Here is a 27,778-nt window from a genome sequence, read left to right on the forward strand (position 1 = left end):
GCCAGCTGGTTCTGAAGCTCACTTCACTAACCAAACCAACCACATAGAGCCTCATGACAGCACTGAGAAAGTCTGGCCCAACCAAATCATCACAAAGCAAAAATAAAAATATAGCACCTATTGGAAAGACACCACAAAAAATCTAAGTAAACTTCAATGCTATTTGGCTCTAAACAGACAGTACTTGGTGGCAGATTATCTGACCACTGTGACTGATAGAAAACTGAGGAAAACACTGACTAGGTACAGACTCAGAGAGCACAGTCTGGCTATAGAGACCGGTCGTCACAGACAAACCTGGCTGCCCAGAGAGGACAGGTTGTGATAACTCTGCTCCAGGGGAGAGGTAGAGACAGAGCTGCATTTCCTACTACACTGTGACAAATACTCAGACATAAGAGAATCTTTCTTTCCCAAAATGTTCATTCATTACAAAAAATGTGAATCTTTAAAAGCTGAAGAAAAGACTACGTGTTTTGGCAGCCAAATATGTGTCCTCTTGCTACAACCTGAGGGACAGCCAGTGAAAATGTAATACAATGTAATATCAATGATATTTCCCATTTTGTTTTGTCTTTCATACCATGTCATGGGGCTTCTCAGTCACGTTACTGCCTTACAACTGTTGCTTTAATGGATTATTATTCTCATTGATATTGATACCTTATTGCTGTTGGTCACACTATTCTTTGTTATATGTATACTTTGACAATGTAACTAATTTAACTTATCATGTCAATAAAGTCTCCTGAATTTAATTGAAATTGAAATTGAAATTGAGAGAGAGAGAGAGAGAGAGAGAGAGAGAGACAACAGTGATAATCAGTGAACTCATCCAAAATCAATTTGCCTGAGCCCTTCTAAAAGCGATTAAAATAGTCTGCTCTTCTTCCTTCAGGGCCGTGATACTCAGTGACCTAATTCACCACACATCAATCTGATGGTAGGACACTGAAGAGGCTACTTAGGCATCCATTTTGTGTGTGTACATGTGTTACAGTAAGCATCCCAATCATGACTTCATGTCAGGATGAGAAGAGGATTGAAACACAGCAGCAGTGAGGTAATCACAACAATAATAATAGTTTAGTCCGACACATATGTTGCTGGCTGTCTGTCGGGGAGAAAAAAACAGTCAGTCATATGGCAGGTTGATCCACTGCTGTGCGGGCCTTGACTGGATCCGTCTGGAGGAGGGAGGGGTACTCAGGCCTGGGCAGCATCACTGTCCAACGTCTCTGTGTTATGATAGAGGTCAGTCTGTCTGAATGGTCAGTCTGTCTGAATGGTCAGTCTGTCTGAAGGGTCGGTCTGTCTGAATGGTCGGTCTGTCTGAAGGGTCATCAGTCTGTCCGATGGGTCAGTCTGTCTGAATGGTCAGTCTGTCTGAATGGTCAGTCTGTCTGAATGGTCAGTCTGTCTGAAGGGTCAGTCTGTCTGAATGGTCGGTCTGTCTGAAGGGTCAGTCTGTCCGATGGGTCAGTCTGTCTGAATGGTCAGTCTGTCTGAAGTGTCAGTCTGTCCGATGGGTCAGTCTGTCTGAATGGTCAGTCTGTCTGAATGGTCAGTCTGTCTGAATGGTCAGTCTGTCTGAAGGGTCAGTCTGTCTGATTGGTCAGTCTGTCTGAAGGGTCAGTCTGTCTCAGAGTCATATAGTGATGGCTCTGCTTTTTTAGTCCCTACTGCTGGTGGAACATCTAATTCAAATCGTAAAAAGTACTTAGTTTACAGCAGGTATTCAGTGCAGCGAAATGCTTACTTGCAAGCTCCCTCAACAATGCAGTACAAATATCAATAATAATGATATCCCCCCTTCTCCTATGCATTTAACATCCCAGCTCACACCCGGCTGGTATGGATCATTGAGATGAGATGGCCTATGTACAGGTGTGTACAGGTGTGTACAGGTGCATACAGATGTGTGGACCGATGTAGGCCATTAAAAGTGTATGGCAGGTGTGTATTACAGGTGTATAAACTTACCATTGAGTCCATTAGGGATGCTCCTGTGATGGTGTGGCGCTGACAGGTCATCCATGGACCTCCTCTGGAAGGTGCTGCCCAGCTTGCCTTCCCTCTCCGTGGGGCAGCTTGTGTATGTGGTTGTGGCTGTGGTGGTGGTCGGGGCTACCTGCGCTCCCCGTGCTGGAGGTACTACTGCCATCCCCGAAGTCCCGAACTATCCCTGTCCCGCCGTTCAGGTTGGTGAGGCTGGACTGAGAGTCTATGGAGCTCCGGGAACCGGCTCCGTTCCTCTCTTCATCCAGCATGAAGATGATCTCCTTCAGGTCCGTGTTCTCGCGCACCACTGTCTCCTGGTTGGCCTCGAGCTCTTTGAGCTTTAGCTGGTAGGTGCCCACCTCCTTCCACATGGCGTTCGCGGAGTACCGGCCAAACCGCTGCCACTCCCGGGACAGCTTCTTGCCCTTCTGCCGGTCGTCGTCCAGGAAGCAGCAGAGCTCGCGGAGCTCGTTGTTGTCGTCCTGGAGCTTCTGGTTGATCTCCTTCAGGTTGCGGATCTCATGCAGGTGCACCTGCAGCCTCCGGTTAACGTCTTTCATCATGTTGCCGTGCTCGATCATCAGGTATAACTTCTCGCTGTCCACTCTCCTTAGTCTGTTGACCAGCTGCTCCTTGCCCCATTGCAGCAGCTCTTCGTCCGGTAGCTGATTCAGATCTGGCTCATTGGGTCCCTCGGACGGGTTTTTAGCCATTTCTCCGTCGGGTCTGTGCTCTCTCCTCGGTCCAATAACGGTACGGAAATAAGATGGATATTTAGGCTAAACTAGCCGAGTCTCAATTGTGGAATTGTATTGAAATGTGAATACATGATACGGAAATGATGCTAAGAGTGGCACTTCGGATGGAAAAGTTCAATTAAACAAATTAGAATGGCAATGAGATGTTGGCTGTGGCAACCATGCAGACGACTGCAGGCACAACTCTTTCAAAAAAGATCACTGTCGAATCTTTGCAGTGCTTCTTGGTATTTTTTCATTCGTTCATAAATTGTGTATATATTGTGTAAAAACAAAACAAGCGAATGTTTACTGATCAAATCTCCATCACTCATCTGAGAACTGTCAGGAGAACCCTGAGCATCCCACCACATGTGCACATCGTGCTCCGCACGTTCCACCGTGGAAGAAAATAACGAAAATATACACGAAAATAAATAATTCTTCCGATAAAAATCCAACAGAAATGTGCGCTTGCAAGGAATAAAAAAACTATTATTAGTCCTATATTTACTATACCAGCATGTTGCTTTTCCGAGACAACGGAAACGAACGAATTTTACAACAGACACAGTGCTCGAGCTCTTTCAAAGATAAGCCTTTTTTCCCCGAAGTGGTGACTGGTGAGTGCCTTGGCAGCGGATTGAATCCCGGAGCTCGTTGGGAATTTGCACGGTCCTCCCCCGCTTCCGCAGACTGTAGAGTAGCGCAGACTCGGGTTTGAAATGGTACAGTAGGATCTCGGTCAAGACGGCCAATCAAGACGCAGCCAGGTAGCGAGATGGAGAGCGTGCCAACTCCATGCAAAGAATGGGCCAATAAGGAACTTCACACGTTATGAGAGGTGAAAATACATGCATTATCAATATAATTAATAAAATGGGTCTGTTTTGAAAATAACAATCTGCAATTGAAATGGTCAGTTCCAGTTGATTTGAGACAGGAATAGAAATTCAACAGAATAATTATGAACATAGACCACTAGCTACTTTTTAGTATTTTTTTCTAAAACAACATTGTCAATGGTTCATTCTGAAAACTACAGCATGATTACATCTATGATTTCTATATGATCTGCTATAACCATGTCATAAACATGATGACACCAGCCAGCGTAGTCATAGACTGTTCCCTCTGCTACCGCACCGCAAGTGGTACCGGGGCGCCAAGTCTAGGTCCAAGAGGCTTTTAAACAGCTTCTACCCCCAAGCCATTAAACTCCTGAACATCTAATCAAATGGCTACCCAGACTATTTAGATTATCTAGTCACTTTAATAACTCTACCTACATGTACATATTACCTCAATTACCTCGACACCAGTGCCCCACACATTGGCACATTACTGCTGCTCGTTAATTATGTTATTCTTATATCTTACTTTTCTTTGGTATTTTCTTAAAACTGCATTGTTGGTTGTCTATAAACATGTTATTAAAGTAACACAATGAAGCACTCTCTTGCTTTTAGTCAACTGAATGGCATAGCCCTCTTAATTGCTATTTGCAAATGTTAGCTTTAGTCTACACATCCTTGCACTGGCATGTTGACCCAATTCCAACAATGGATACACCATTTCCAAACTTTGGACTAATTCATGAAGAAACATCAAAGCTGAGGCTACAGAGAAAAATAAATATCACACTTGATTGACCTTTCACAATGTCACCCATCATAAAAGATAGAGCTCTTCCACTTGCCACAAGTAGAGCTCTTCCACTTGCTATTCAGTCAAGAGGTGTCTAAAATGACCCATCTAGAGGTTATATTGGGCAGCAGGTAGCCTAGTGGTTAGAGCATTGGACTAGGAAACAGAGATGTTGCAAGATCGAATCCCTGAGCTGACAAGGTAAAAATCTGTCATTCTGCCCTAAAACAAGGCAGTTAACCCACTGTTCCTAGGCTGTCACTGAAAATAAGAATTTGTTCTTAACTGACTTGCCTAGTTAAATAAATATGGGTGTATACAAGAAAGATTCAAAACATGAAAATAAATGTTCTTGGTTTGTCTGCAAGTTCACAGTGTGGACAAAAGTATTCTAACCTTCTGGAGCTCAGTGATGTTTGGTCAATTACTTTATTAAAATATAGTAAATTCACTCCAACAGATGCACTGTTGGTTAGGAAGTTCATCAAATAAGTTAATATATACTTTATAAATCTCTTCATATTATGTGATAAATGGTATACTGCATAGTAACCTTTATATTATGTGATAAATGGTCTACTGCAGAGTAACAACATGATAAGGGTGTATTAAGCAACAAGGAATCAGTCCAAAAATACAAACACTCCTATGTCAAGTCTGTCCTAGTAACTCTCTTCATCACATAGACCCATTATATTTAAGATATTATAAACTGGGTGGTTTGAGCCCTTATGCTGATTGGCTGAAAGCTGTGGTATATCAGACAATATACCACGAGTATTTACAAAACATTTATTTTTACTGCTCTAATTACGTTGGTAACCAGTTTATAATAGCAATAAGGCACCTCAGGGATTTGTGATATATGGCCAATATACCACGGCTAAGGGCTGTATCCAGGCACTCCGTGTTGTGAATAAGAACGGCCCTTAGCCGTGGTATATTAGCCATATACCACACCCCGTCGGGCCTTATTGCTTGATTATATTATTTCACCATTGATACAAAAAAATAAACATAATTGTTCAAAATCCATTTTCATTAAAAATAGCTAGATATTTGAATAAGACAGAGGGTATTTGCTCCACTAGGAAGTAGAAGGAATAAGACAAGTTATAGAGAAGTGCTAGTCATGTTCAGGTCCCAGTCAGGTCAGGCTGCGGGTGTCTGTCCTCTGTGTCTGATGTTACACACCACTCCACTCTTTGGTCTCAAAGACCCAGTGTCCAGGATGTCAAAGGACTGGCCAGGCAGCAGGCTGAAGTCAAACATCTGGAGCAGCTTGGCCATCACTACCTTGGCCTCCATCTGTGAACAACAGATCTGTTTAAAGGATGACAAATCTGGTGTGCTCAACTATAAAAATAAAAAAAGTCTATATTGGAGGCAGAAGTCCAGGAGTAATCTAACTAGGATGGATAATAGGATCAGCAGAGAACACTCCCAAATAAAGTTGTTTCAATGTATTTCATATGGACAGTCTGCTCACCTGTGCGAAGCTCTGTCCCAGACATGAGCGTGGTCCCAGGGCGAAGGGGTAGTAGCAGTAATAGGGTCTTCAGGACAGAAACAAACACAACATGTCTGTTAGCTCTTAAAGAGTGACTGAACACACAGATTCCAAATGTGTTTTTCTGTTGCTCATTAAGAGAAATTAGGGGGGTGTATCCTCAAAATAGTCAGAATGAATCTAAGATAACTCAAGAAAGATGTTATTAATTAGGGCATTTTTGTCGACAAGGTTTTAGTCGCGCAATTTTACATCTAGCTAAGTTGTTTGGTGCCGTATAAAATGCATAACTTGTTGTCTTATGTAAACAAAGTCCGATCTGCGCTGCTGGGCAGGTCTGTCTCACTGTCTGTGTGTTGTGCCGTACCATTGGATAGAGCACACTCACCGGAGCTGTTTATCCCGTGTTAGTGGGCGAAATCAAAACCCAACCCCCATGTAAGTAATGATGAACTCTTGTACACAAATCTCACAAAACTAATTTTTTGGACGATACAGACTTAAATTAACCTACCAATTTTGGCACTGGAAGAAATGTTTCTGACTAATATCGATGTCACATATGCCGTTTTCAACGAGAGAAGTTGATTCTCGAGTTCAGTTCTGCTTTAATCAATTCAAATGTTGTAAAGAAACAATAAAACAATAAAAACATATCGTGTGACATACTTGGCAGCGTCTGGATGGAACCTCTCTGGGTCAAACGTCAGCGGGTCCTCAAAGAACTTATCCAACCTTCCACAGACATACGAATTGAACTGTAAACAGACAAGATAAGGGCAAACAAAAGATTTAAGAGTTTATGAAATAAAATGATTTCTGAGGTGTTGACTACACTGTTAAAATGAAGGGAATTGTAACACCTAAACTAGTGGCAACTGAGCTGCCACCAACTTGAAGGAGACAAAACCATATCTTTGCTGGAGTATTTAAACACATCATCCTGAGATGTTTTGAAACATTACATGGTGTGTTGTAACAGCACCAAATCAAATATTGTGCAACACCTTGCCAGGGACTGGGAGCACTAACGAAAAGGTTCTGTCTAGTGCAGAATTAGATCCCTTTATCTGGTGTCTTAATGTTAAACATTTGTTATGTATTTGATCATTTACCATAATACTGTATACCATTTTGGCAGGCATTGTCAAGCACAGTGTTCAAACCACCAGCAGTAACTGGAGGTTGAACTGCAAGAACCGAGGACTCTGCAGTTGCCTCTTCCACTGAAACGCATGAATGTGGGAATGGGTGCTGTCCTCACTGAACGTCAAATTGCCTGACAGTTTTGATATCCGCTCATCATGATCCATTACACAACAAACTGCTTAATTCCAATCTAGAAATATAGGCTTCTTTCTTCAAACATGTAAACAACATTGTGTGAAAGAATCATAGTCTAAAAACGTTAAATTACCCACAATCCTCTAAAAACAGAGTCATGCGTCAAGATAACTGAAAGGTGATTAAAACCAATGAGTTCAATCAATCTATTGTCTCTCACTTTGGTTATCCTCATAAAAGATGATTACATGTTGAGTAACATCTTAAATCAAATCAAATTTGTCACATGCGCCGAATACAACAAGTCCTTACCGTGAAATGCTTACTTACAAGCCCTTAACCAACAATACAGTTAAGAAATAGAGTTATTTACTAAATAAACTAAAGTAAAATTAATCAAATCAATCTAAAAGTAACACAATAAATGTACATAACAATAACGAGGCTATATACTAGGGCTACTGAGTCAATGTGCGGGGATACAAGTTAGTCAAGGTAATTTCTAAGTGACTATGCATAGATAGTAAACAGCAAGTAGCAGTGTAAAAACAAAGGGGGGGATCAATGTAAATAATCCAGGTGGATTAATTGTTCATTAAATTGGATTTACATTAATTTGGTAAAATGAAATTAACCAATCCTTGAAATAACTTGCATACATTTGCTGGTATTTTTATTTTATTGAGACAGTTCTGAAACGACAGAGGGGATACAGACAGGTGGGAGAAACAGATTGAAGGGTTGGGGAATTGAACGCTGGTCTACAGTGGGCAAGGGGTGACCTGTCTAAACCAGGTGTGTTACCTCTAGACCACAGGCTCAACACGACTTGCGTTCATTTTAACTAAATATATGTTGGTTTCTTAGATTCAATTTCAATTCAGCCCAGGATAATTAGTGTTTTATTTATTTAACCTTTATTTAACTAGGCAAGTCAGTTAAGAACAAATTCTTATTTTCAATGACAGCCTAGGAACAGTGGGTTAACTGCCTTGTTCAGGGGCAGAACGACAGACTTATACCTTGTCAGCTCGGGGATTTGAACTTGCAACCTTTCAGTTACTAGTCCAACACTCTAACCACTAGGCTACGCGATTGGCCGAGTGGGTAAAATTTCAACTAAATGTACCATGTATTTTTATTTATTATTAACTTTTTACACCCCTTTTCTCCCTAATTGGTAGTTACGGTCTTGTCCCATCGCTGCAACTCCTGTACGAACTCGGGAGAGGCGAAGGTCGAGACCCATCAGTCCTCACGAAACATGACCCTGCCAAGCCGCACTGCTTCTTGACACACTGCTTGCTTAACCCGGAAGCAAACCGCACCAACGTGTCGGAGGAAACACCATACAACTGGCGACCGGGTCAGCGTGCATGCGCCCAGCCAGCCACAGTAGTCGCTAGAGCGCGATGGGACAAGAACATCCCATCCGGCCAAACCCTTCCGACGACGCTGGGCCAATTGTGTGCTGCCTCATGGGTCTCCCGGTCACAGCCAGCTGCGACACAGCCCGGGATCAAACCCGGGTCTGTAGTGATGCCTCAAGCACTCCTTTCTGGAGCGCAAAATGTGCCATGTTACTGCCCCTCCTGTTTCTAACCTGTCTAAATAAAGCATTAAAAGAATAGAGGTGGAATTCCACAAAAAAACTATCCATAGGCCCTTATCATCAATCAATATTTAGGCTATAAACCATTTGTATTTCTAAACCATTGATTGTATGAGAAAAAAAAAACATTTTTGAGTTTTGATGCTGCCATTCACATGAAACCCCAAAAAGTGTTTTCACACACCAATATTCAAGTTGAAAAACCACTCTGGGTGTTTCAGAGTTCCTACACTTCTGTTTTAAAACACATTCTGTGTATTAACATTTTACATTCAAACACACAGATCTCAGCTTAGGTGCACTACCTGTCATAGTTTCATTACACAAGCTTGGTGTTTTGAGACATTCTATTTTTGTAACAGAAAAAAAGTCAAGGCATGAGCCATACTGGCTTAGACAAGGCTACTTCATTCCTTTACTACATTGAGGTATGAGCCATACTGGCTTAGACAAGGCTACTTCATTCCTTTACTACATTGAGGTATGAGCCATACTGGCTTAGACAAGGCTACTTCATTCCTTTACTACATTGAGGTATGAGCCATACTGGCTTAGACAAGGCTACTTCATTCCTTTACTACATTGAGGTATGAGCCATACTGGCTTAGACAAGGTTACTTCATTCCTTTACTACATTGAGGTATGAGCCATACTGGCTTAGACAAGGCTACTTCATTCCTTTACTACATTGAGGTATGAGCCATACTGGCTTAGACAAGGCTACTTCATTCCTTTACTACATTGAGGTATGAGCCATACTGGCTTAGACAAGGCTACTTCATTCCTTTACTACATTGAGGTATGAGCCATACTGGCTTAGACAAGGCTACTTCATTCCTTTACTACATTGAGGTATGAGCCATACTGGCTTAGACAAGGCTACTTCATTCCTTTACTACATTGAGGTATGAGCCATACTGGCTTAGACAAGGCTACTTCATTCCTTTACTACATTGAGGTATGAGCCATACTGGCTTAGACAAGGCTACTTCATTCCTTTACTACATTGAGGTACCACAGCGTATCACATGTTAACACCACAACTAAACTTAGAGATATTATCATACAACAACACGCATCACTCATCCACATTGTTTTTGAGGTGACTACTCACGACGCATGAGACTCCCGCTGGGATGGGGATGCCGTTGATGACGATGTCGTTGGGGATGAAGCGAGAAGTGCCTGGTGCTGTAGGGTACAACCTTAGAGTCTCCTTCAAAACCTAACGTGGGGAGATGATATGAATCAAACACACCATGCTGATTAATTAACCATGTGAAGAGTTACCTGACCTGAGACTTGAACACTTGCGTTAGCTCCCTGAGCTAAATCACACTGGGCACAGACGTCAATTCAACATCTAGTTTTGATTTACATTTGATTTAGTTGTAAACGTAAATTCAACTTGAAATCAACAAAACATTTCACCATGTCATTGGATTTAGGTTAAAAGTTGGGTGCAAAAAGACGAAATGGCCTTATGTCTTTTTGCAAATCAAATCAGTTTTCCACGTTGATTCAACATCATCGCATAGATGTTTTTTAGTTGAAATGACGTGGAAACAATGTTGACTGAACCAGTTGTTGCCCAGTGGGATGTAATAGGCTTTAGCTCAGCCGGCTAATACAGTCTTGTAGCATTCAGACGAACCAGGTTTACATCCAGTTGGTCACACAGTTAACTGTTGTTAATATTGTACAAGTATAGTTGAGATGGCACCGACAGAAATGGCAACTCTGCTTCTTGCTCCTAAGCAACTTTGCAGTATTTTTTTTTGTATAGTATGAAATAGTATACTAGTAATGACAAGACAACACAAAACAGACATGGGACAGGTAGATCATTTACCTGAGACAGGTAGGTCATTTTCCCCAGGTCGTCGAAGTTGATTTCCTGTTTCATCCCGAGGACATCATCCACTTCCTGCCTCACCCTGGAGAGGTCAGAGACACTCACAAACTCAACCAACCTGTTTTTATTACAGAAATGATCAATAACCAAAATATAAATTATGAAAACAAGTCCTACTGTCACGCCCTGATCTGTTCCACCTGTCCTTGTGATTGTCTCCACCCCCACCAGGTGTCGCTTGTTTTCCCCAGTGTATTTATCCCTGTGTTTCCTGTCTCTCTGTGCCAGTTCGTCTTGTATGTTTCCAAGTCAACCAGCGTTTTTACCGTTCTCCTGCTTTTTGCATTCTCCTTTATCTAGTCCTCCCGGATTTGACCCTTGGCTTTTTCTGGACTTTGTACCCGCCTGCCTGACCATTCGCCTGCATTGACCACGAGCCTGTCTGCCACTCTGTGCCTCCTGGGCTCTGATCTGGTTTTGACCTTTTGCCTGTCCATGACCATTCTCTTGCCTACCCCTTTGGATTAATAAACATTGTAAGACTCCAACCATCTGCCTCCTGTGTCTGCATTTGGGTCTTTCCTTGTGCCTTGATAGTATGAACTGGCCATGACAGACCCAGCAGACATGGATCAGCTCTGCCAAGCTGTCTCCCTGCAGGGAGCCACCATTGGGAGACATCATGAGTTGCTACAGGGCCTTTTGGAAGGGCTCAGTTCCTTGACGGAAAGTCACGACCATGGGTTAAAGGCTATTATGGAGCAAATCAGGGAGTTAGCTCAGACTGTCTGCCACCTATGAAAAACCCCAATCACCCAGTCATTTTTTTCCCTATCTGTGGTGAGATTGTACAGCCTATTCCAACTCCCCGTGAACCCCGCTTATCTCCTCCAGAGCGATATTCGGGGAATCCTGGTACCTGCCGGGGTTTTCTTTCTCAGTGCTGGCTTATTTTTGAGCTACAGCCATCTTCGTTTTCTTCAGACCGATTGAAAATAGCGCATATAATTACGCTAATGTCGGGAAGGGCGCTCTCCCGGGCTACAGCAGTTTGGGAACAACAATCTGCCATTTGCGGTCATTTGGAGGAATTCATGGCAGAGGTGAGAAGTTTGAGTCTCCGGTATCCGGGAGAAAGGTGGCCAGCAAACTGCTTGACTTACGTCAAAACTCCCGTAGTGTGGCGGACTACGCGGTGGACCTTCGCACGTTGGCCGCCGAGAGTGCCTGGAATCTGGAGACTCTTTTCGATACTTTTCTGCACTAATTATCGGAGGAGGTAAAGGATGAGCTAGCTGCTCAGGAAATGCCGGTGGACCTCGACTCTCTTATCGCCTTAACCAGTAAAATTGATGGACACCTAAGGGAACGCAAGAGTGAGAGGAGGTCTGGTCTTGGGCACACTCGTGCACCCTATATGTTCACCTCCTATGGAATCCGGAAGTTTCCGAAGGCAGCTCTTCCGAGAGGAGTCGAAGTCACCCGAGCTCTCCATGTCAGACAGGTCCTTCAGCGCCTCCTGGAGAACCAATTGTTTGTGAAAGCTCCTTCTGGCCTCCTGCAGCCAATACCGGTTCCTCATCATCCCTGGTCTCATATCTCTGGACTTTGTCACTGGGCTCCCTCCGTCTGATGGCAACACTGTCATTCTAACGGTAGTCGACCGGTTCTCCAAGGCCGCCCATTTCATCCTTCTCCCCAAACTACCTTCTGCCAAGGAGACGGCTCAGCTTGTGGTGCAGCATGTCTTTCGGGTCCATGGACTCCCGGTAGACATGGTCTCTCCGATTGGGGTCCTCAGATCTCGTCTCAGTCTTGGAAGGCATTCTGCACACTTATTGGGTCGTTGGCCAGCCTGTCATCCAGATTCCATCCCCAAACTAACGGTCAGCCGGAGCAAGCCAACCAAGACCTGGGGACCACCTTAAGGTGCCTGGTCTCAACTAACCCCACTACTTGAAGCCGTCAACTGGTCTGGGTGGAGAATGCCCGGAACACTCTTCCCAGTTCTGCCATGGGACTCTCCCCTTTTGAGTGCTCCATGGGGTATCAGCCTCCACTCTTCCCTGAACAAGAGCAGGAGGTCAGCGTACCCTCGGCTCAGATGTTTGTCCGCCACTGTCGACGTACCCGGAGAAGAGCCAGGGCGGCTATTCTCAAGACCAACTCCAGGTATTGTCGACAAGCGGACCGCCGCCGGACCCCAGCTCCCAGCTACCGTATTGGGCAGAGGGTATGGCTTTCCACTCGGGATCTGCCCCTTCAGGTAGAGTGCCGCAAGCTGTCTCCCCAGTTCATTGGTCCTTTTCCTATCTCCTGAGTTCCACTGCTGTCCGTCTTGTGTTACCCCGTACCCTCCGTATTCATCCTACCTTCCATGTGTCTAGGATTAAGCCTGTGTCTCACTGTCCTTTCTCTTCTGTCTCCAGGCCCATCCCTCCCCCCTGGGTTATTGGTGGCCAGCCAGCGTATACGGTGAGACACCTCCTGAAGGTTCGACCACGGGGCAGGGGTTTCCAGTACCTGGTTGACTGGGAGGGTTATGGCCCGGAGGAGAGGTGCTGGGTTCCTGCTAAAGACATCTTGGACCCGGCCCTCATCGCCGATTTCCACCGCCAAGTGGCGTCCCTGGGCAGTAACTGTCACTCCCTGATCTGTTTCACCTGTACTTGGGATTGTCTCCACCCCCTCCAGGTGTCGCTTATTTTCCCCAGTGTATTTATCCCTGTGTTTCCTGTCTCTCTGTGCCAGTTCTTCTTGTATGTTTCCAAGTCAACCAGTGTTTTTCCAGTTCTCCTGCTTTTTGCATTGTCCTTTTTCTAGTCCTCCCGGTTTTGACCCTTTCCTGTTTTTGGACATTGTACCCGCCTGCCTGACCACGAGCCTGTCTGCCACTCTGTACCTCCTGGACCATTCTCTTGCCTACCCCTTTGGATAAATTAACATTGTAAGACTGCAACCATCTGCCTCCTGTGTCTGCATTTTGGTCTCGCCTTGTGCCTTGATAGTACAAACTAGCATGGAGAGACAGGAAACACAAGGATAAATACACTGGGGAAAATAAGCGACACCTGGAGGGGTGGAGACAATCACAAGGACAGGTGAAAAAGTTCAGGGCGTGATACCTACTTCGTCAATATCTCTGGCAGCCTTCCCAGTTCCATGACGGCAAAAGCTAGTTGATTGGCTGTTGTCTCTTGCCCTGTCAAGATTAAAACAACAAAAGCACTGTCACTTTTGTTTCTTCAAACTTCAACTGTGCGGGAAAAACTATATTACTAAGATGGAATAAAAGAAAGAATAGCGCTTGTTTCAGGGAGACGTACCCGCAATGAAGAACGTCACAAAGTTGTCCAGCATAAGCTCCTCATCATCGTTTGCTATGTTTTCCTCTGAAATTATGGAAATATATCAGTTTACAGCATTGAGACAATAGTGCTACTCAGGGCCCGATTAAGAACTTATAGGCCCCGTGCCAAATACACTTTTAAGACACTACATTGGTGTTTCCTTTATTTTGGCAATTTCTTGTATGTGCTTGTGATAAAAATGTAACCCAAATCAATTGTTTTTAAACTATTGATCCTCTGCGGCTAAATTATGCTGGTGTATTTTGAACATTGAAAGCGGGATCCTGTGGTTGGATCCAAAAATATATTTTAAATATATTTTAAAAATAACGTTATTTTTTTTGTTTTTTTATTTGCCTTATGTATGGGCTTAGGCTTGCAGTTTATTTTTTTGTATTAATCAGTTATCCAATCAAGGCAGGACCCCCCCCCCCCACCTCCTCTCCTCCCTCCATCTGACGATTAACAGAGCGGCAGCAGGCAGCAGCAGGCTGTCTATACTCATTGAGAGCTCCTGAATCCTCATCTGGTTGGCAGTTTCAGTATAATTTTTTTTAAAAATCTATAATAGATACAGTACCAGTAAAAAGATTGGACACAACTACTCATTCAAGGGTTTTTCTTTATTTTTACGGAATAATAATAGTGAAGACATCAAAAGTATGAAATAACACATATGGAATCATGTAGTAACCAAAATAGTGTTAATAAACAAATCAAAATACATGTAATATTTTAGATTCTTCAAAATAGCCACCCTTTGCCTTTATGAAGCTTTGCACACTCTTGGCATTCTCTCAACCAGCTTCATGAGGAATGATTTTCCAACAGTCTTGAAGGAGTTCCCACATATGCTGAGCACTTGTTGGCTGCTTTTCCTTCACTCTGCGGTCCAACTCATCCCAATCCATCTCAGTTGGATTGAGGTCGGGTGATTTTGTAGGCCAGATCATCTGATGCAGCACTCCATTACTCTCCTTCTTGGTCAAATAGCCCTTACACAGCCAGGTGTGTTTTGGGTCATTGTCCTATTGAAAAACAAATGATAGTCCCACTAAGCGCAAACCAGATGGGATGGCGTATCGCTGCAGAATGCTGTGGTAGCCATGCTGGTTAAGTGTGCCTTGAATTCTAAATAAATCACAGACAGTGTCATAAGCAAAGCACCATCACACCTCCTCCTCCATGCTTCACGGTGGGAACCACACATGCGAAGATTAGCAATTTTCTTCATCTGCGTTTCACAAAGTCACGGCAGTTGGAACCAAAAAAATCTCAAATTTGGACTCATCAGACCAAAGGACAGATTTCCACCGGTCCACTGACCTTCATTTCTTAAAGTAATGATGAACTGTCATTTCTCTATGCTTATTTGAGCTGATCTTGCCATAATATGGACTTGGTCTTTTACCAAACATGGCTATCTTCTGTATACCACCCCTACCTTGTCACAACACAAATTAACAAAGCAAACCTGTTAATAGAAATGCATTCCAGGTGACTACTGTCACGACATGGCCCTTTGGGGTGTATATCGTGGCTCCCCCCTCTCTCACACCACAAGTTTTATGACTTTACAACAGGTCCTACATTCCTGGTCATGCAGAAAGAAATGGGACATAAACCTATGGAACAAAGAGCATCTCTTTGTTCAACTCCTATTCCCCAAAATTGGAGGATTAAACAATATTTATATTTTTGAGAATGTGGGAATGGTCCGTGGGTATTTAAAGAACAATCCTGTCAAAGTTGTTTTATTTTGTGACATTAGGAAGGACGGTAGCACAGAATAACAGTAGCTTTGGAAGTATACATTTCTCAGTTATTAATTTTCTACCTGAATGTTGTGTAAAATATATGATTGAATATGAAACTATTTGTCAGAAGATGTAATGTCGTGTTGGCCTTCTGAAAGAGATAGTTGTTTAGCTATTAAGTTTTAACTAGCCAGTGGCCACACCCCCGTGAGCCCAGACATTACATCAGGCGTCATAGAACCACCCCTTTTTTCCACAGAGTATAAATTCCACTTCCTACAAAATATACATTAAGTCAGAGAACGCCAGGACAGAGTCCCCACGTTGGAATGGTTCCAATTCTATAGACCATTAGACCATACAGCTGTTGCTTTGGCTACACGGCTGGAAATGGCTAAACTCTGAGACTATCGATCACTACAGAATAAGAGCAAATCTTAGACATATGATTACTAGTCTGCAGCTAGAAATTCTGTAAGTCTAGAATGAGAATACCGACAACCGCCAAAACATCGATTATATGCGACAACCATGGGTACGCCTGACGTATCCATTATGAACACAACCAGAGACTTTCTGTCGATTGACTCTCCAGCAGACGGACCGGATTCCAACAAAGACAACAGCGACATACGGACGTAAATATATACATTGCAATTATTCTCAAATGAGCGGCTGTTCATGTGCAAAGGATTAGCATTTCAATTATTATAATTATCAACTGTGTGTGTAATCCATCTCGTCTTTCCCGCTCTTTATCTGCCCCACCTCTTTCCTCTGTATAGCAAGCTGTCATATCAGCTTAGCCCACTAGGGACTTTTCTATCATTGTTAGTGTCACATGTGCTCCCTCTCCGGCCTCTAGGTCACTAGGCTGCATGTTATGGCGCACACCTGTCACCATCGTTATGCTCATCAGCACATTATGACACTCACCTGGACTCCATCCCCTCCTTGATTACCTGCCCTATATATGTCACTCCCTTTGGTTCCTTCCCCAGGCCTAATTGTTTCTGTTCCTGTGTCATGTCTGTGAGTTGTTTGTGTTTCTTATTTTGTATGATGTGTTTATTTATTAAAACACTCACTCCCTGAACTTGCTTCCCGACTCTCAGCGCACTTCGTTAGTTAGTTATGTGGTGTCTAATTTCTGCATTACCAAATGAGAAGTTACAAACACACCAGTCCGAGTTAAACTACATCTTTAATACTTAAGATACTTTTGCAAAAGTACTTGACCTTCAATAATGCACTCTCTCGAATGAACCGGAAGGTGATTACACAATGGCTACAGGGATCTTTTATAGCAACGATACACCCCCTTCAACATACATTGACAAACCACAGATACGTAGTAACAGTTCACAAAGGTTACGTTTTGTATGACAGATATCCATAAAACACAGCAGACAGTAACTGCTATGTCAACAGGGTTCATTATATAGACCAGTATCTGGTCTCCTTAGAACCGTCCCTCCCTGGTACGGTTTAGAACAAAAACACCATTTCATCCAATGGCATATATCAATTGTCAACTCTAGATACTCCCATCTCAAGCAAACCCCCTCTTGACCCTACTCCTGGACAGGCTCACTGGGGAGTGAGCCTCTAGGCCATATATTATCACAGGATAAGTGCGAGATCTAAGAGAGGACATACAAGGGTCCATTTACTGCCATAATCCTCCCCACAATAAAGAAAAGGAGGGAGTGACTTGCTCACAGACATTGTGGAGACATGTCATTGGTTCCCCATTAATCACGCCATCCCTTCACATGGTTTAAGAATAAGTAAAGACACATTCCCATGACGACAAATCTGACCTCTCCCCTCTCTGGGCCCCAAGTGTCTGAGCCCCAGCTAAGGTAGACATGCAACTGAAAAGACACCAGAGTCCAATGGACACTTTCTAATGACAAGTACCTCAAATAAGCATATTATACTAATAAAACATCTTAATTATCTATGTTACCCAACTAATTCTGATTCGTCCACGACAGTAACCAATATCTACTGTTTGTTTATTTAATTCTGTGTGATTATGTAGTTAGTTAGTTAATTAGTTAGTAGATAATTAAGCCAATTTGTATATCGGTGATTCAGGCTAGGGTTTGTGCAAATATCCAAGGGTTTGCGACATTCAGTAATGAGAACTGATGAGGTAATAATAATATATTAATGAGAATGACTAATCGATCAAATATTAAAATATCTGAAGAGTTATATTCGGAAAATTATAACTCTGTAAATCTCAACATTTTCCGTGGTGCCCCGACTTCCTAGTTAATTAATGTTTACATGATTCGTTTAATCACGTAATAATTAAACCTAGAGAACTGATTTGATAATATACAGTATTCCCATTTCAAGATAGTCCAGACACAACAACTGTTTCCCAATGTTCTTTGTGGGCATCTATCCTTTTCCACATCTATCTTTTTCTGGTGTTACGTAGCACCACGACACTACTTAATGAAGCTGGTTGAGAGAATTTTAAGAGCTTGCAAAGCTGTCATCAAGGCAAAGGGTGGTGACACTTTTTTGGTATTCACATGATTCCATATGTGTTATTACATAGTTCTGATGTCTTCACTATTATTCTATATATAAATTGTAAAAAGAAAAGAAAGCAAAAACAGATTTTTTGAATATTTTACAAATGTATTAAAAATAAAAAACAGAAATAGCATATTTACATAAGTATTCAGACCCTTTGCTATTAGACTCGGAATTGAGCTCAGATGCATCCTGTTTCCATTGATCATCCTTGAGATGTTTCTATAACTTCATTGGAGTCCACCTGTGGTACATTCAATTGATTGGACATGATTTGGAAAGGCACACAACTGTCTATATAAGGTCCCACAGTTGACAGTGCATGTCAGAGTAAAAAACAAGCCATGAGGTCGAAGGAATTGCCCATAGAGCTCTGAGACAGGATTGTGTCGTGGCACAGATCTGGGGAAGGGGTCCAAAACATTTCTGCAGCATTGAATGTCCCCAAGAACACAGTCGGCTCCATCATTATTAAATGGAAGAAGTTTGGAACCACCAAGACTCTTCCTAGAGCTGGCCGCCCGGCCAAACTGATCAATTGGGGGAAAAGGGCCTTGGTCAGGTAGGTGACCAAGAACCCAATGGTCACTCTGAATTTCGCTCTTGAGTTCATCTAGCTTGCAAACGAAACTACTCCAGCGACAATACCTCTTTTGCCAATTTACCTGGACCCTTTGTCGACACGGAGCCCCGCCGATCCATCACGACTGGTCTGCCGATGTAATTCCGTCCGTTGTGCCCTCAGCCGGGGCCTTTGCCGGACGTCTGTGAAGACGGTTCTGCTAGCCCCGGCCTGCATCCTGACTGGTTGCATCACTGCCTGGTACGGCAATTGCTCAGCCTCTGACTGCAAGGCACTACAGAGGGTAGTGCGTACGGCCCAGTACATCACTGGGGCTAAGCTGCCTGCCACCCAGGACTTCTACACCAGGCGATGTCAGAGGAAGGCCCTAAAAATTGTCAAAGACCTCAGCCACCCCAGTCATAGACTGTTCTCTCTACTACCGCATGGCAAGCGGTACCGGAGTGCCAAGTCTAGGACAAAAAGGCTTCTCAACAGTTTTTACCCCCAAGCCATAAGACTCCTGAACAGGTAATCAAATGGCTACCCGGACTATTTGCATTGTGTGCCCCCCCAACCCCTCTTTTTACACTGCTGCTACTCTCTGTTTATCATATATGCATAGTCACTTTAACTATACATTCATGTACATACTACCTCAATTGAGCCAACCGATCCAGTGCTCCCCCACATTGGCTAACCGGGCTATCTGCATTGTGTCCCATCCACCACCCGCCAACCCCTCTTTTACGCTACTGCTACTCTCTGTTCATCATATATGCATAGTCACTTTAACCATATCTACATGTACATACTACCTCAATCAGCCTGACTATCCGGTGTCTGTATGTAGCCTCGCTACTTTTATAGCCTCACTATTGTATATAGACTGTCTTCTTACTGTTGTTTTATTTCTTTACCTACCTATTGTTCACCTAATAACTTTTTTTGCACTATTGGTTAGAGCCTGTAAGTAAGCATTTTACTGTATCCTGTTGTATTCGGCGCACGTGACAAATACACTTGATTTGATATCTTTATGTTCACCATGTCTCCCGCTTGTTAGCACAGTAACAACTACCTAACGGCTTCCCTGTTTCATCTATTGCTGTTCACTGGACCCTATGATCACCTGGCTACATAGCTGATGCCCGCTGGACTGTTCATTAATTACGGTACTCCATTTTGTTTATTTTGTTCATCTGTCAGCCCCAGCCTCGAATTCAGGCCCTGTGTGTAGTTAACCGACCCTCTCTGCCCATTAATCGCCATTTTACCTGTTGTTGATGTCTTAGCTAATTAGCTGTTGTTGTCTTACCCGTTGTTGTCTTAGCTAGCTCTCCCAATCAACACCTGTGATTGCTTTATGCCTCGCTTTATGCCTCTCTCTAATGTCAATATGCCTTGTATACTGTTGTTTAGGATAGATATCATTGTTTTATTTTACTGCGGAGCCCCTAGTCCCACTCAACATGCCTCAGATACCTCTTTTGTCCCACCTCCCACAAATGCGGTGACCTCACCTAGCATAACTAGTGCCTCCAGAGATGCAACCTCTCTCATCGTCAATCAATGCCTTGGTTTACCTCCACTGTACCCGCACCCCACCATACCCCTATCTGTACATTATGCCCTGAATGTATTCTACCACGCCCAGAAATCTTGCTCCTTTTATTCTCTGTCCCCAACACACTAGATGACCAGTTTTGATAGCCTTTAGCCGTACCCTCATCCTACTCCTCCTCTGTTCCTCAGGTGATGTGGGGGTTAACACAGGCCCTGTGTGTCCTCAGGCGCTCTCATTTGTTGACTTCTGTAACCGTAAAAGCCTTGGTTTCATGCATGTTAACATCAGAAGCCTCCTCCCTAAGTTTGTTTTACTCACTGCTTTAGCACACTCCGCCAACCCTGATGTCCTTTCCGTGTCTGAATGCTGGCTTAGGTAGGCCACCAAAAATTCTGAGACTTCCATCCCCAACTACAGACATTTTCCGTTGAGATAGAACTGCCAAAGGGGGAGGAGTTGCAATCTACTGCAGAGATAGCCTGCAAAGTTCTGTCATACTTGCCTAAACAGTTCGAGCTTCTAATTTTAAAAATGTATCTCTCCAGAAATAAGTCTCACACTGTTGCCGCCTGCTATAGCCCCCCCCCCTCAGCTCCCAGCTATGCCCTGGACACCATATGTGAGTTGATTGCCCCCTATTTATCTTCAGAGTTCGTTCTGCTAGGTGACCTAAATTGGGATATGCTTAACACCCCGGCCGTCCTACAATCTAAGCTCGATGCCCTCAATCTCACACAAATTATCAAGGAACCCACCAGGTACAACCCTAAATCCGTAAACATGGACACCCTCATAGATATTATCCTGACCAACTTGCCCTCCAAATACACCTCTGATGTTTTCAATCAGGATCTCAGCGATCACTGCCTCATTGCATGCATCCATTATGGGTCCGCGGTCAAATGACCACCCCTCATCACTGTCAAACGCTCCCTAAAACACTTCTGCGAACAGGCCTTTGTAATCGACATGGCCCGGGTATCCTGGAAGGATATTGACCTCATCCCATTAGTAGAGGATGCCTGGTTGTTCTTTAAAAGTAATTTTCTCACCATCTTAAATAAGCATGCCCCTTAAATTTTTGGGGGAACTAATAACAGATATAGCCCTTGGTTCACTCCAGACCTGACTGCCCTCGACCAGCACAAAAACATCCTGTGGCGTACTGCACTAGCATCGAATAGTCCCAGCGATATGCAACTTTTCAGGAAAGTCAGGAACAAATACACACAGTCAGTTAGGAAAGCAAAGGCTAGCTTTTTCAAACAGAAATTTGCATCCTGCAGCTCTAACTCAAAAAAGTTCTGGGACTGTAAAGTCCATGGAGAATAAGAGCACCTCCTCCCAGCTGCCCAATGCACTGAGGCTAGGAAACACTGTCACCACCGATAAATCCACGATAATTGAGAATTTCAATAAGCATTTCTCTACGGCTGGCCATGATTTCCTCCTGGCTACCCTAACCCCGGCCAACAGCTCAGCACCCCCCGCAGCTACTTGCCCAAGCCTCCGCAGCTTCTCCTTCACCCAAATCCAGATAGCAGATGTTCTGAAAGACCTGCAAAACCTGGACCCGTACAAATCAGCTGGGCTTAGACAATCTGGACCCTCTCTTTCTAAAATTATCTGCCTCCATTGTTGCAACCCCTATTACTAGTCTGTTTAACCTCTTCTCTGATTCTTTGATCCACCTCTACACAGACAACCCCATTCTGTATACATCTGGCCCTTCTTTGGACACTGTGTTAACAAACCTCCAAACGAGCTTCAATGCCATACAACACTCCTTCCGTGGCCTCCAACTGCTCTTAAATGCAAGCAAAACTAAATGCGTGCTCTTCAACCAATCGCTGCCTGCACCCGCCTGCCCGACTAGCATCACTACTCTGGACGGTTCTGACTTAGAATATGTGGACAACTACAAATACCTAGGTGTCTGGCTAGACTGTAAACTCTCCTTCCAGACTCATATTAAGCATCTCCAATCCAAAATTACATCTAGAATCGGCTTCCTATTTTGCAACAAAGTCTCCTTCACTCATGCTGCCAAACATACCCTCGTAAAACTGACTATCTGACCGATCCTCGACTTCGGCGATGTCATTTACAAAATAGCCTCCAACACTCTACTCAGCAAATTGGATGCAGTCTTTCACAGTGCCATCCGTTTTGTCACCAAAGCCCCATGTACCACCCACCACTGCGACCTGTATGCTCTAATCGGCTGGCCCTCGCTACATATTAGTCGCCAGACCCTCTGGCTCCAGGTCATCTATAAGTCTTTGCTAGGTAAAGCTCCGCCTTATCTCAGCTCACTGGTCAACATAACAACACCTTTCCGTAACACGCGCTCCAGCGGGTATATCTCACTGGTCAACCCCAAAGCCAACACCATCTTCGGCCGCCTTTCCTTCCAGTTCTCTGCTGCCAATGACTAGAACGATTTGCAAAAATCACTGAAGTTGGAGACTTACATCTCCCTCACTAACTTTAAGCATCAGCTATCTGAGCAGCTCACCGATCGCTGCAGCTGTACACAGCCCATCTGTAAATAGCCCATCCAACTACTTACCTCATCCCCATATTGTTTTTATTTACTTTTTTGCTCTTTTGCGCACCAGTATTTCTACTTGCACATCATCATCTGCACATCTATCACTCCAGTGTTAATTTGCTAAATTGTAATTACTTCGCTACCATGGCATATTTATTGCCTTACCTCCTTACTCCATTTGCACACACTGTATATAGATTTCTCTATTGTTATTGACTGTACTTTTGTTTATCCCATGTGTAACTCTGTGTTGTTGTTTTTTGTCGCACTGCTTTGCTTTATCTTGGCCAGATCGCAGTTGTAAATGAGAACTTCTTCTCAACTGGCCTACCTGGTTAAATAAAGGTGAAATATATATATTTTTTAATCTGTGGAGATGGGAGAACCTTCCAGAAGGACAACCATCTCTGCAGCACTCCACCAATAAGGCCTTTAAGGTAGAGTGGCCAGACAGAAGCCACTCCTCAGTAAAAGACACATGACAGCCCGCTTGGATTTTTCCAAAAGGCACCTAAAGACTCTCAGACCATGAGAAACAAGATTCCCTGGTCTGATGAAACCAATACTGGACTATTTGGCCTGAATGCCAGGTCTCACGTCTGGAGGAAACCTGGCACCATCCCTATGGTGAAGCATGGTGGAGGCAGCATGTTTTTCAGCGGCAGGGACTGGGAAACTAGTCAGGATCGAGGCAAAGATGAACGGAGCAAAGTACAGAGAGATCCTTGATGAAAACCTGATACAGAGCACTCAGTACCTCAGACTGGGGTGAAAGTTCACCTTCCAACAGGATAACGACCCTAAGCACACAGCCAAGACAACGCAGGAGTGGCTTCGGGACAAGTCTCTGAATGTCCTTGAGAGGCCCAGCCAGAGTCCAGACTTGAACCCGATCGAACATCTCTGGAGAGACCTGAAAATAGCTGTGCACCGACGCTCCCCATCTAACCTGACAGAGATCGAGAGGATCTGCTAAGAAGAATGGGAGAAACTCCCTAAATACAGGTGTGCCAAGCATGTAGCGTCATACCCAAGAAGACATGATGCTGTAATTGCTGCCAAAGGTGCGTCAACAAAGTACTGAGTAAAGGGTCTGAATACTTACGTAAATGTATTTTTTTTTTCTATAATTAGCAAACATTTCTAAAAACCTGTTTTTGCTTCATCATTATGGGGTATTTTGTGTAGGATGATGAGGGGAAAAAACGATTTAATCAATTTTAGAATAAGGCTGTAATGTAACAAAATGTCGAAAAAGTGAAGGGGTCTGAATAATATATACTGTATATATTTCCCTTTTCTTGTTGAAAATATCATTTATTTTAATTTTTTTGCTGCCTCTTGGGCCCCCCATGGGCCTAGGCCCAGGGGCTTAAGCCCCAGTAAGTCCCTGCATTAACCTGGCCCTGGTGCTACTGAACCTCATCAATAATATCACTGTTTTAGCAAGGACTGTTTTAGCAAGTCACATGCAGAGTCACAAGTAAAAGGTCTCCAATGTTAGCCTGGTCCCAGATCTGTTTGTGCCGTCTTGCCAACTCCTGCCACTGTTCAACACAAGACGGCACGAACAGATCTAGGATCAGGCTACTACAACATGCCTTTGCAAGCTGTCTTGAGGATCTGTGTGAGGATGTCTTTTGGAATGTCCTCTCCGTTTTGGACGGCCATTTTCCTCTCGTTGATCCACTGTCTGCCTGTCGAACGCAGCAGCTGACAAGACTTCTTCACCTCGTTGATGAACTTCTTGTTCTTTGGGTAGAACTACATATGTAGGATCTTAATTTGATTACTCTTTTTCAATTATGTGAATTTTCCTGCGCAGCAGGAAATGCAAATGTGTGTATTGAACGTTTAAAGAGGCTTGTAAAGTTTGTAATTTCCACTTAAAAATGTCAGACTTGATATGCCCTGATGTAAAATGTATCAACCCCTACAAACAATGTCCATTAATTATTATCCACATAATAATTCACATTTCCTGTTGCTGCAGGATAATTTTCCTTGTGTAGCAAACGGGCTCAAAATAAAATCCTAGATCTTTAGAGATATGACATCCGACCATTTATTTAAACCCCATCTAGGGACTGTGACTCTGTAAAACGCATTATGGTGCATTTAGCCACATCTTACAGGCTTCCTACTTGGAAGGACGGCAACAAGAGACTAGAACAAACTGTTCTAACTGTATTTGTTTCCTATGAAATAGGATTTTATCTGATGAAACTGTAGGATTTCAAATAGATAAATTCAATAAGCAATCATTCTCGAGAAGCATCACTAACATACTTGATGTCATTATTTACCTGGAAGGTGGAGTCTCTGAGATAGTGGACCATTCCCTTCAGACACATCTCTATAGCGTTGGGAAACGGAGAGTCACTCTCATTCAGCAGATCCAGCTCCACTCCAAACGCCACCTACAGATTATATAAAAACAGAGGATTGACAACATCTTACAACATGATAAGGTAAAACTCCTGGTTCTAGTTATGCTAATTATAGCTAGCACATTGGCTTGGTTAGACTAAATTGTATATAGCTTAGGTAATGAGTGTGTTATCAGTTGTCATAAGCAAAAAACTGCCTGTTATGACAATTTTACTGTCAGATATACAAACAAATGTAGCTTTATAACAGAGAGAATAAAGTGTAAGTGCAGTGTGGGGATCTGAGGGGAACAGGAAGTGACCGTTACCTTAGTGATGACATCCAGTGTCACACAGTTGAACATGTGGTGCATGTTGGCAGCTGTGTTGGTGTCAGCCATGTCTGCCAGTTTATCCATCAGCTTCTCTGCCCTCTCGTTGAACACACCCATCTGACCCCGCAGGTACCTAACAATACACAGCAATGATGGATGGATGAACAGATGGATGGCTGGATGGATTCATCAATGCAGTGATCAATGAGTTGATTGATCAATGGATTATTACACCATGTGAAATGGATAAGTGACTTACAGACTGCTGAAGGCAGGGTCCATTATTCTTCGCTGTTTGTACCACTCATCATGATTCTGTGCTGTGACCAGGCCACTTCCCAAAAACCTATGAAGAAGAAGGACAACAGAGTATTTACCCTAAGACTGAATAAACTGACCAGTGACCAAGTTGTCCCGTTTGAATGTCTATATGCTCTGTAGGCTACGCAGGCGATAACCAGCATTAGGAGGGATTGTGTTGAAAGAGTTGGTACCAACCAAAACATTGACACAATAAATAGTAGTAGGAAGTATATTTAGATAACATTAATTATACAGAGGACTCACCTCTGTCCAAACAGGTTGAAGAGACGCTTGTAGACCAGTGAGGCTTTGGGGTACTTAGGTGACATCAGGACTTCCTGTGGAGACAAAGCAAAGTGTCAGTTTGGTTTGAATGGGGAATTGAGGTAATGGGTTATTTTACAGCACTTTAATTTCAGAAATTAACATGGTAAAATGTATAATTAACCTAATCTTGGTTAACCCAGAACTAAAATCTTGCTTATTTGGTCAGGTGTTTACGTAGTCAGTCAATCAGAGATTATAATTACAGTAATTTCTCAGGTTTACCTTGGTGGTATCAGGACAGGTCACACACAACATCACAACATGCATACCGTTGATACGGTAGACCGGTCCATATGTCTCAGCCCTGTCAAAGATAAAATATATCTCTATTTATTGTCCCAGGATAAACAACACCTGATTCAATGTATGTGTGTGAGTGCTTGTGTGTATGTCCACTGCTGCTCAATAGCATTCAACAAACCATTCCAGAAATTTGTCGTGGACAACTCGATCATTGCTCATCTCCCTCTGAATGGTTGGTAAATGTCCAAATAAAAAACTAGGGGAGAACAAGAGACGAATTAATCCATAAATGACAAATAAGGAGGTTATGGCATGAGTGATACCTTCACCTTGTGAAAAGGAAAAAGGCAGGTGAAACAGCGACCATGACGGCTGTTGAGGTCAACTTTCACCTACTGTAGTTCCTTATCAACAAATCTCATACGTTATGTCGTCTCTCAATATAGTTGAAACTAACATTTAGCTAAAGCATTTTAAAAGAAATATTCAAGTTACATAATACTGACTCACCTATCCCTTGGTGGTCCCGGTATGTGATCATATTTCAGATGAATATATTTTATGTAAAGACAAAAACATAGAAATGCGATGAAAATCAATCCAAGCAGGCAAATAAGCAAATAACCGATCCAACCTGCAAAGAAAGGGAAAAGTGCCATATTACCAAAGACTAGATAGCTCGCATTGATCCTGCAAACCAGTTATGTGGTCGTTTTTTTTGGACGGAATTTGGTCACCCGTAGTACTAGTAGTAGAGAGGCATATGTGAAGCAAGAGGGTTTACTCTGCATAAAATATGTCCACGTTAAGCAGATCGTTAATTATTAATTACTTTTGGAGTGATCTGCGGTTCCGCATTTTCTGGAACCCCACGTGTATGGAGCAAGATAGCTGCCAAAAAGGTTGAATATACATATCGTTAGGATTGTAAGAAAATCCATATGTAAATTGTTAGGATTGTAAGAAAAGCCATGCGTGAAACATGAAATGTAAACGTTAAAATAGATTTGTAAACTTACAAACCCTATGTTCCGACAATGAATGAACATTTACATGTTCAATTCTTACTTTACAACTCAATTCACTCGGATATAGATCTTTTTAATACAGTGCATTCGGGAAAGTATTCAGACCCCTTCCCTTTTTCCACACTTGTGACCCGTTTCAGGAAACTAGGCGTATGTCGCAGGTCACTACTTAACAAGAGAG

General features: G+C 43.1%; 2 protein-coding genes across 4 annotated transcripts in view; both read right to left on the bottom strand.

Moving 5' to 3' along the window:
• The window catches only part of LOC106571107 (coiled-coil domain-containing protein 85C-B-like), a 91,863-nt gene extending 88,413 nt beyond the window's left edge, over positions 1 to 3,450 (bottom strand). The window contains 2 exon segments of the mRNA XM_014143785.2: positions 1,984 to 2,074; positions 2,076 to 3,450. Of these exon segments, the coding sequence (XP_013999260.2) occupies positions 1,984 to 2,074; positions 2,076 to 2,714 (730 nt within the window). The 5' untranslated portion in view covers positions 2,715 to 3,450.
• Positions 3,451 to 4,795: 1,345 nt separating this feature from the next.
• On the bottom strand, positions 4,796 to 27,382 carry LOC106571110 (cholesterol 24-hydroxylase). 3 transcript variants are annotated; one of them, XM_045695574.1, is made up of 16 exons: positions 27,234 to 27,338; positions 27,080 to 27,085; positions 26,748 to 26,825; positions 26,549 to 26,630; positions 26,264 to 26,337; positions 25,956 to 26,042; positions 25,691 to 25,829; positions 25,299 to 25,412; positions 24,594 to 24,756; positions 13,973 to 14,038; positions 13,776 to 13,848; positions 10,644 to 10,728; positions 9,906 to 10,016; positions 6,565 to 6,653; positions 5,875 to 5,941; positions 4,796 to 5,693 (listed from the first exon to the last, which is right to left on the bottom strand). In XM_045695574.1, the coding sequence occupies exons 3-16, from the start codon at positions 26,786 to 26,788 to the stop codon at positions 5,538 to 5,540; spliced, it is 1,347 nt and encodes a 448-aa protein (XP_045551530.1). In that variant the 5' UTR covers positions 26,789 to 26,825; positions 27,080 to 27,085; positions 27,234 to 27,338; the 3' UTR covers positions 4,796 to 5,537. The 3 variants fall into 3 exon arrangements, with proteins under 3 accessions (XP_045551530.1, XP_045551529.1, XP_013999264.2); XM_045695573.1 differs by having other exon boundaries at positions 24,594 to 24,744; positions 27,080 to 27,382; XM_014143789.2 differs by having other exon boundaries at positions 27,080 to 27,382.
• Between the last annotated feature and the right edge of the window lie 396 nt (positions 27,383 to 27,778).

Source organism: Salmo salar, chromosome ssa15 (genome assembly GCF_905237065.1).
Source record: "Salmo salar chromosome ssa15, Ssal_v3.1, whole genome shotgun sequence".
NCBI classification, from domain to species: Eukaryota; Metazoa; Chordata; class Actinopteri; order Salmoniformes; family Salmonidae; genus Salmo; species Salmo salar.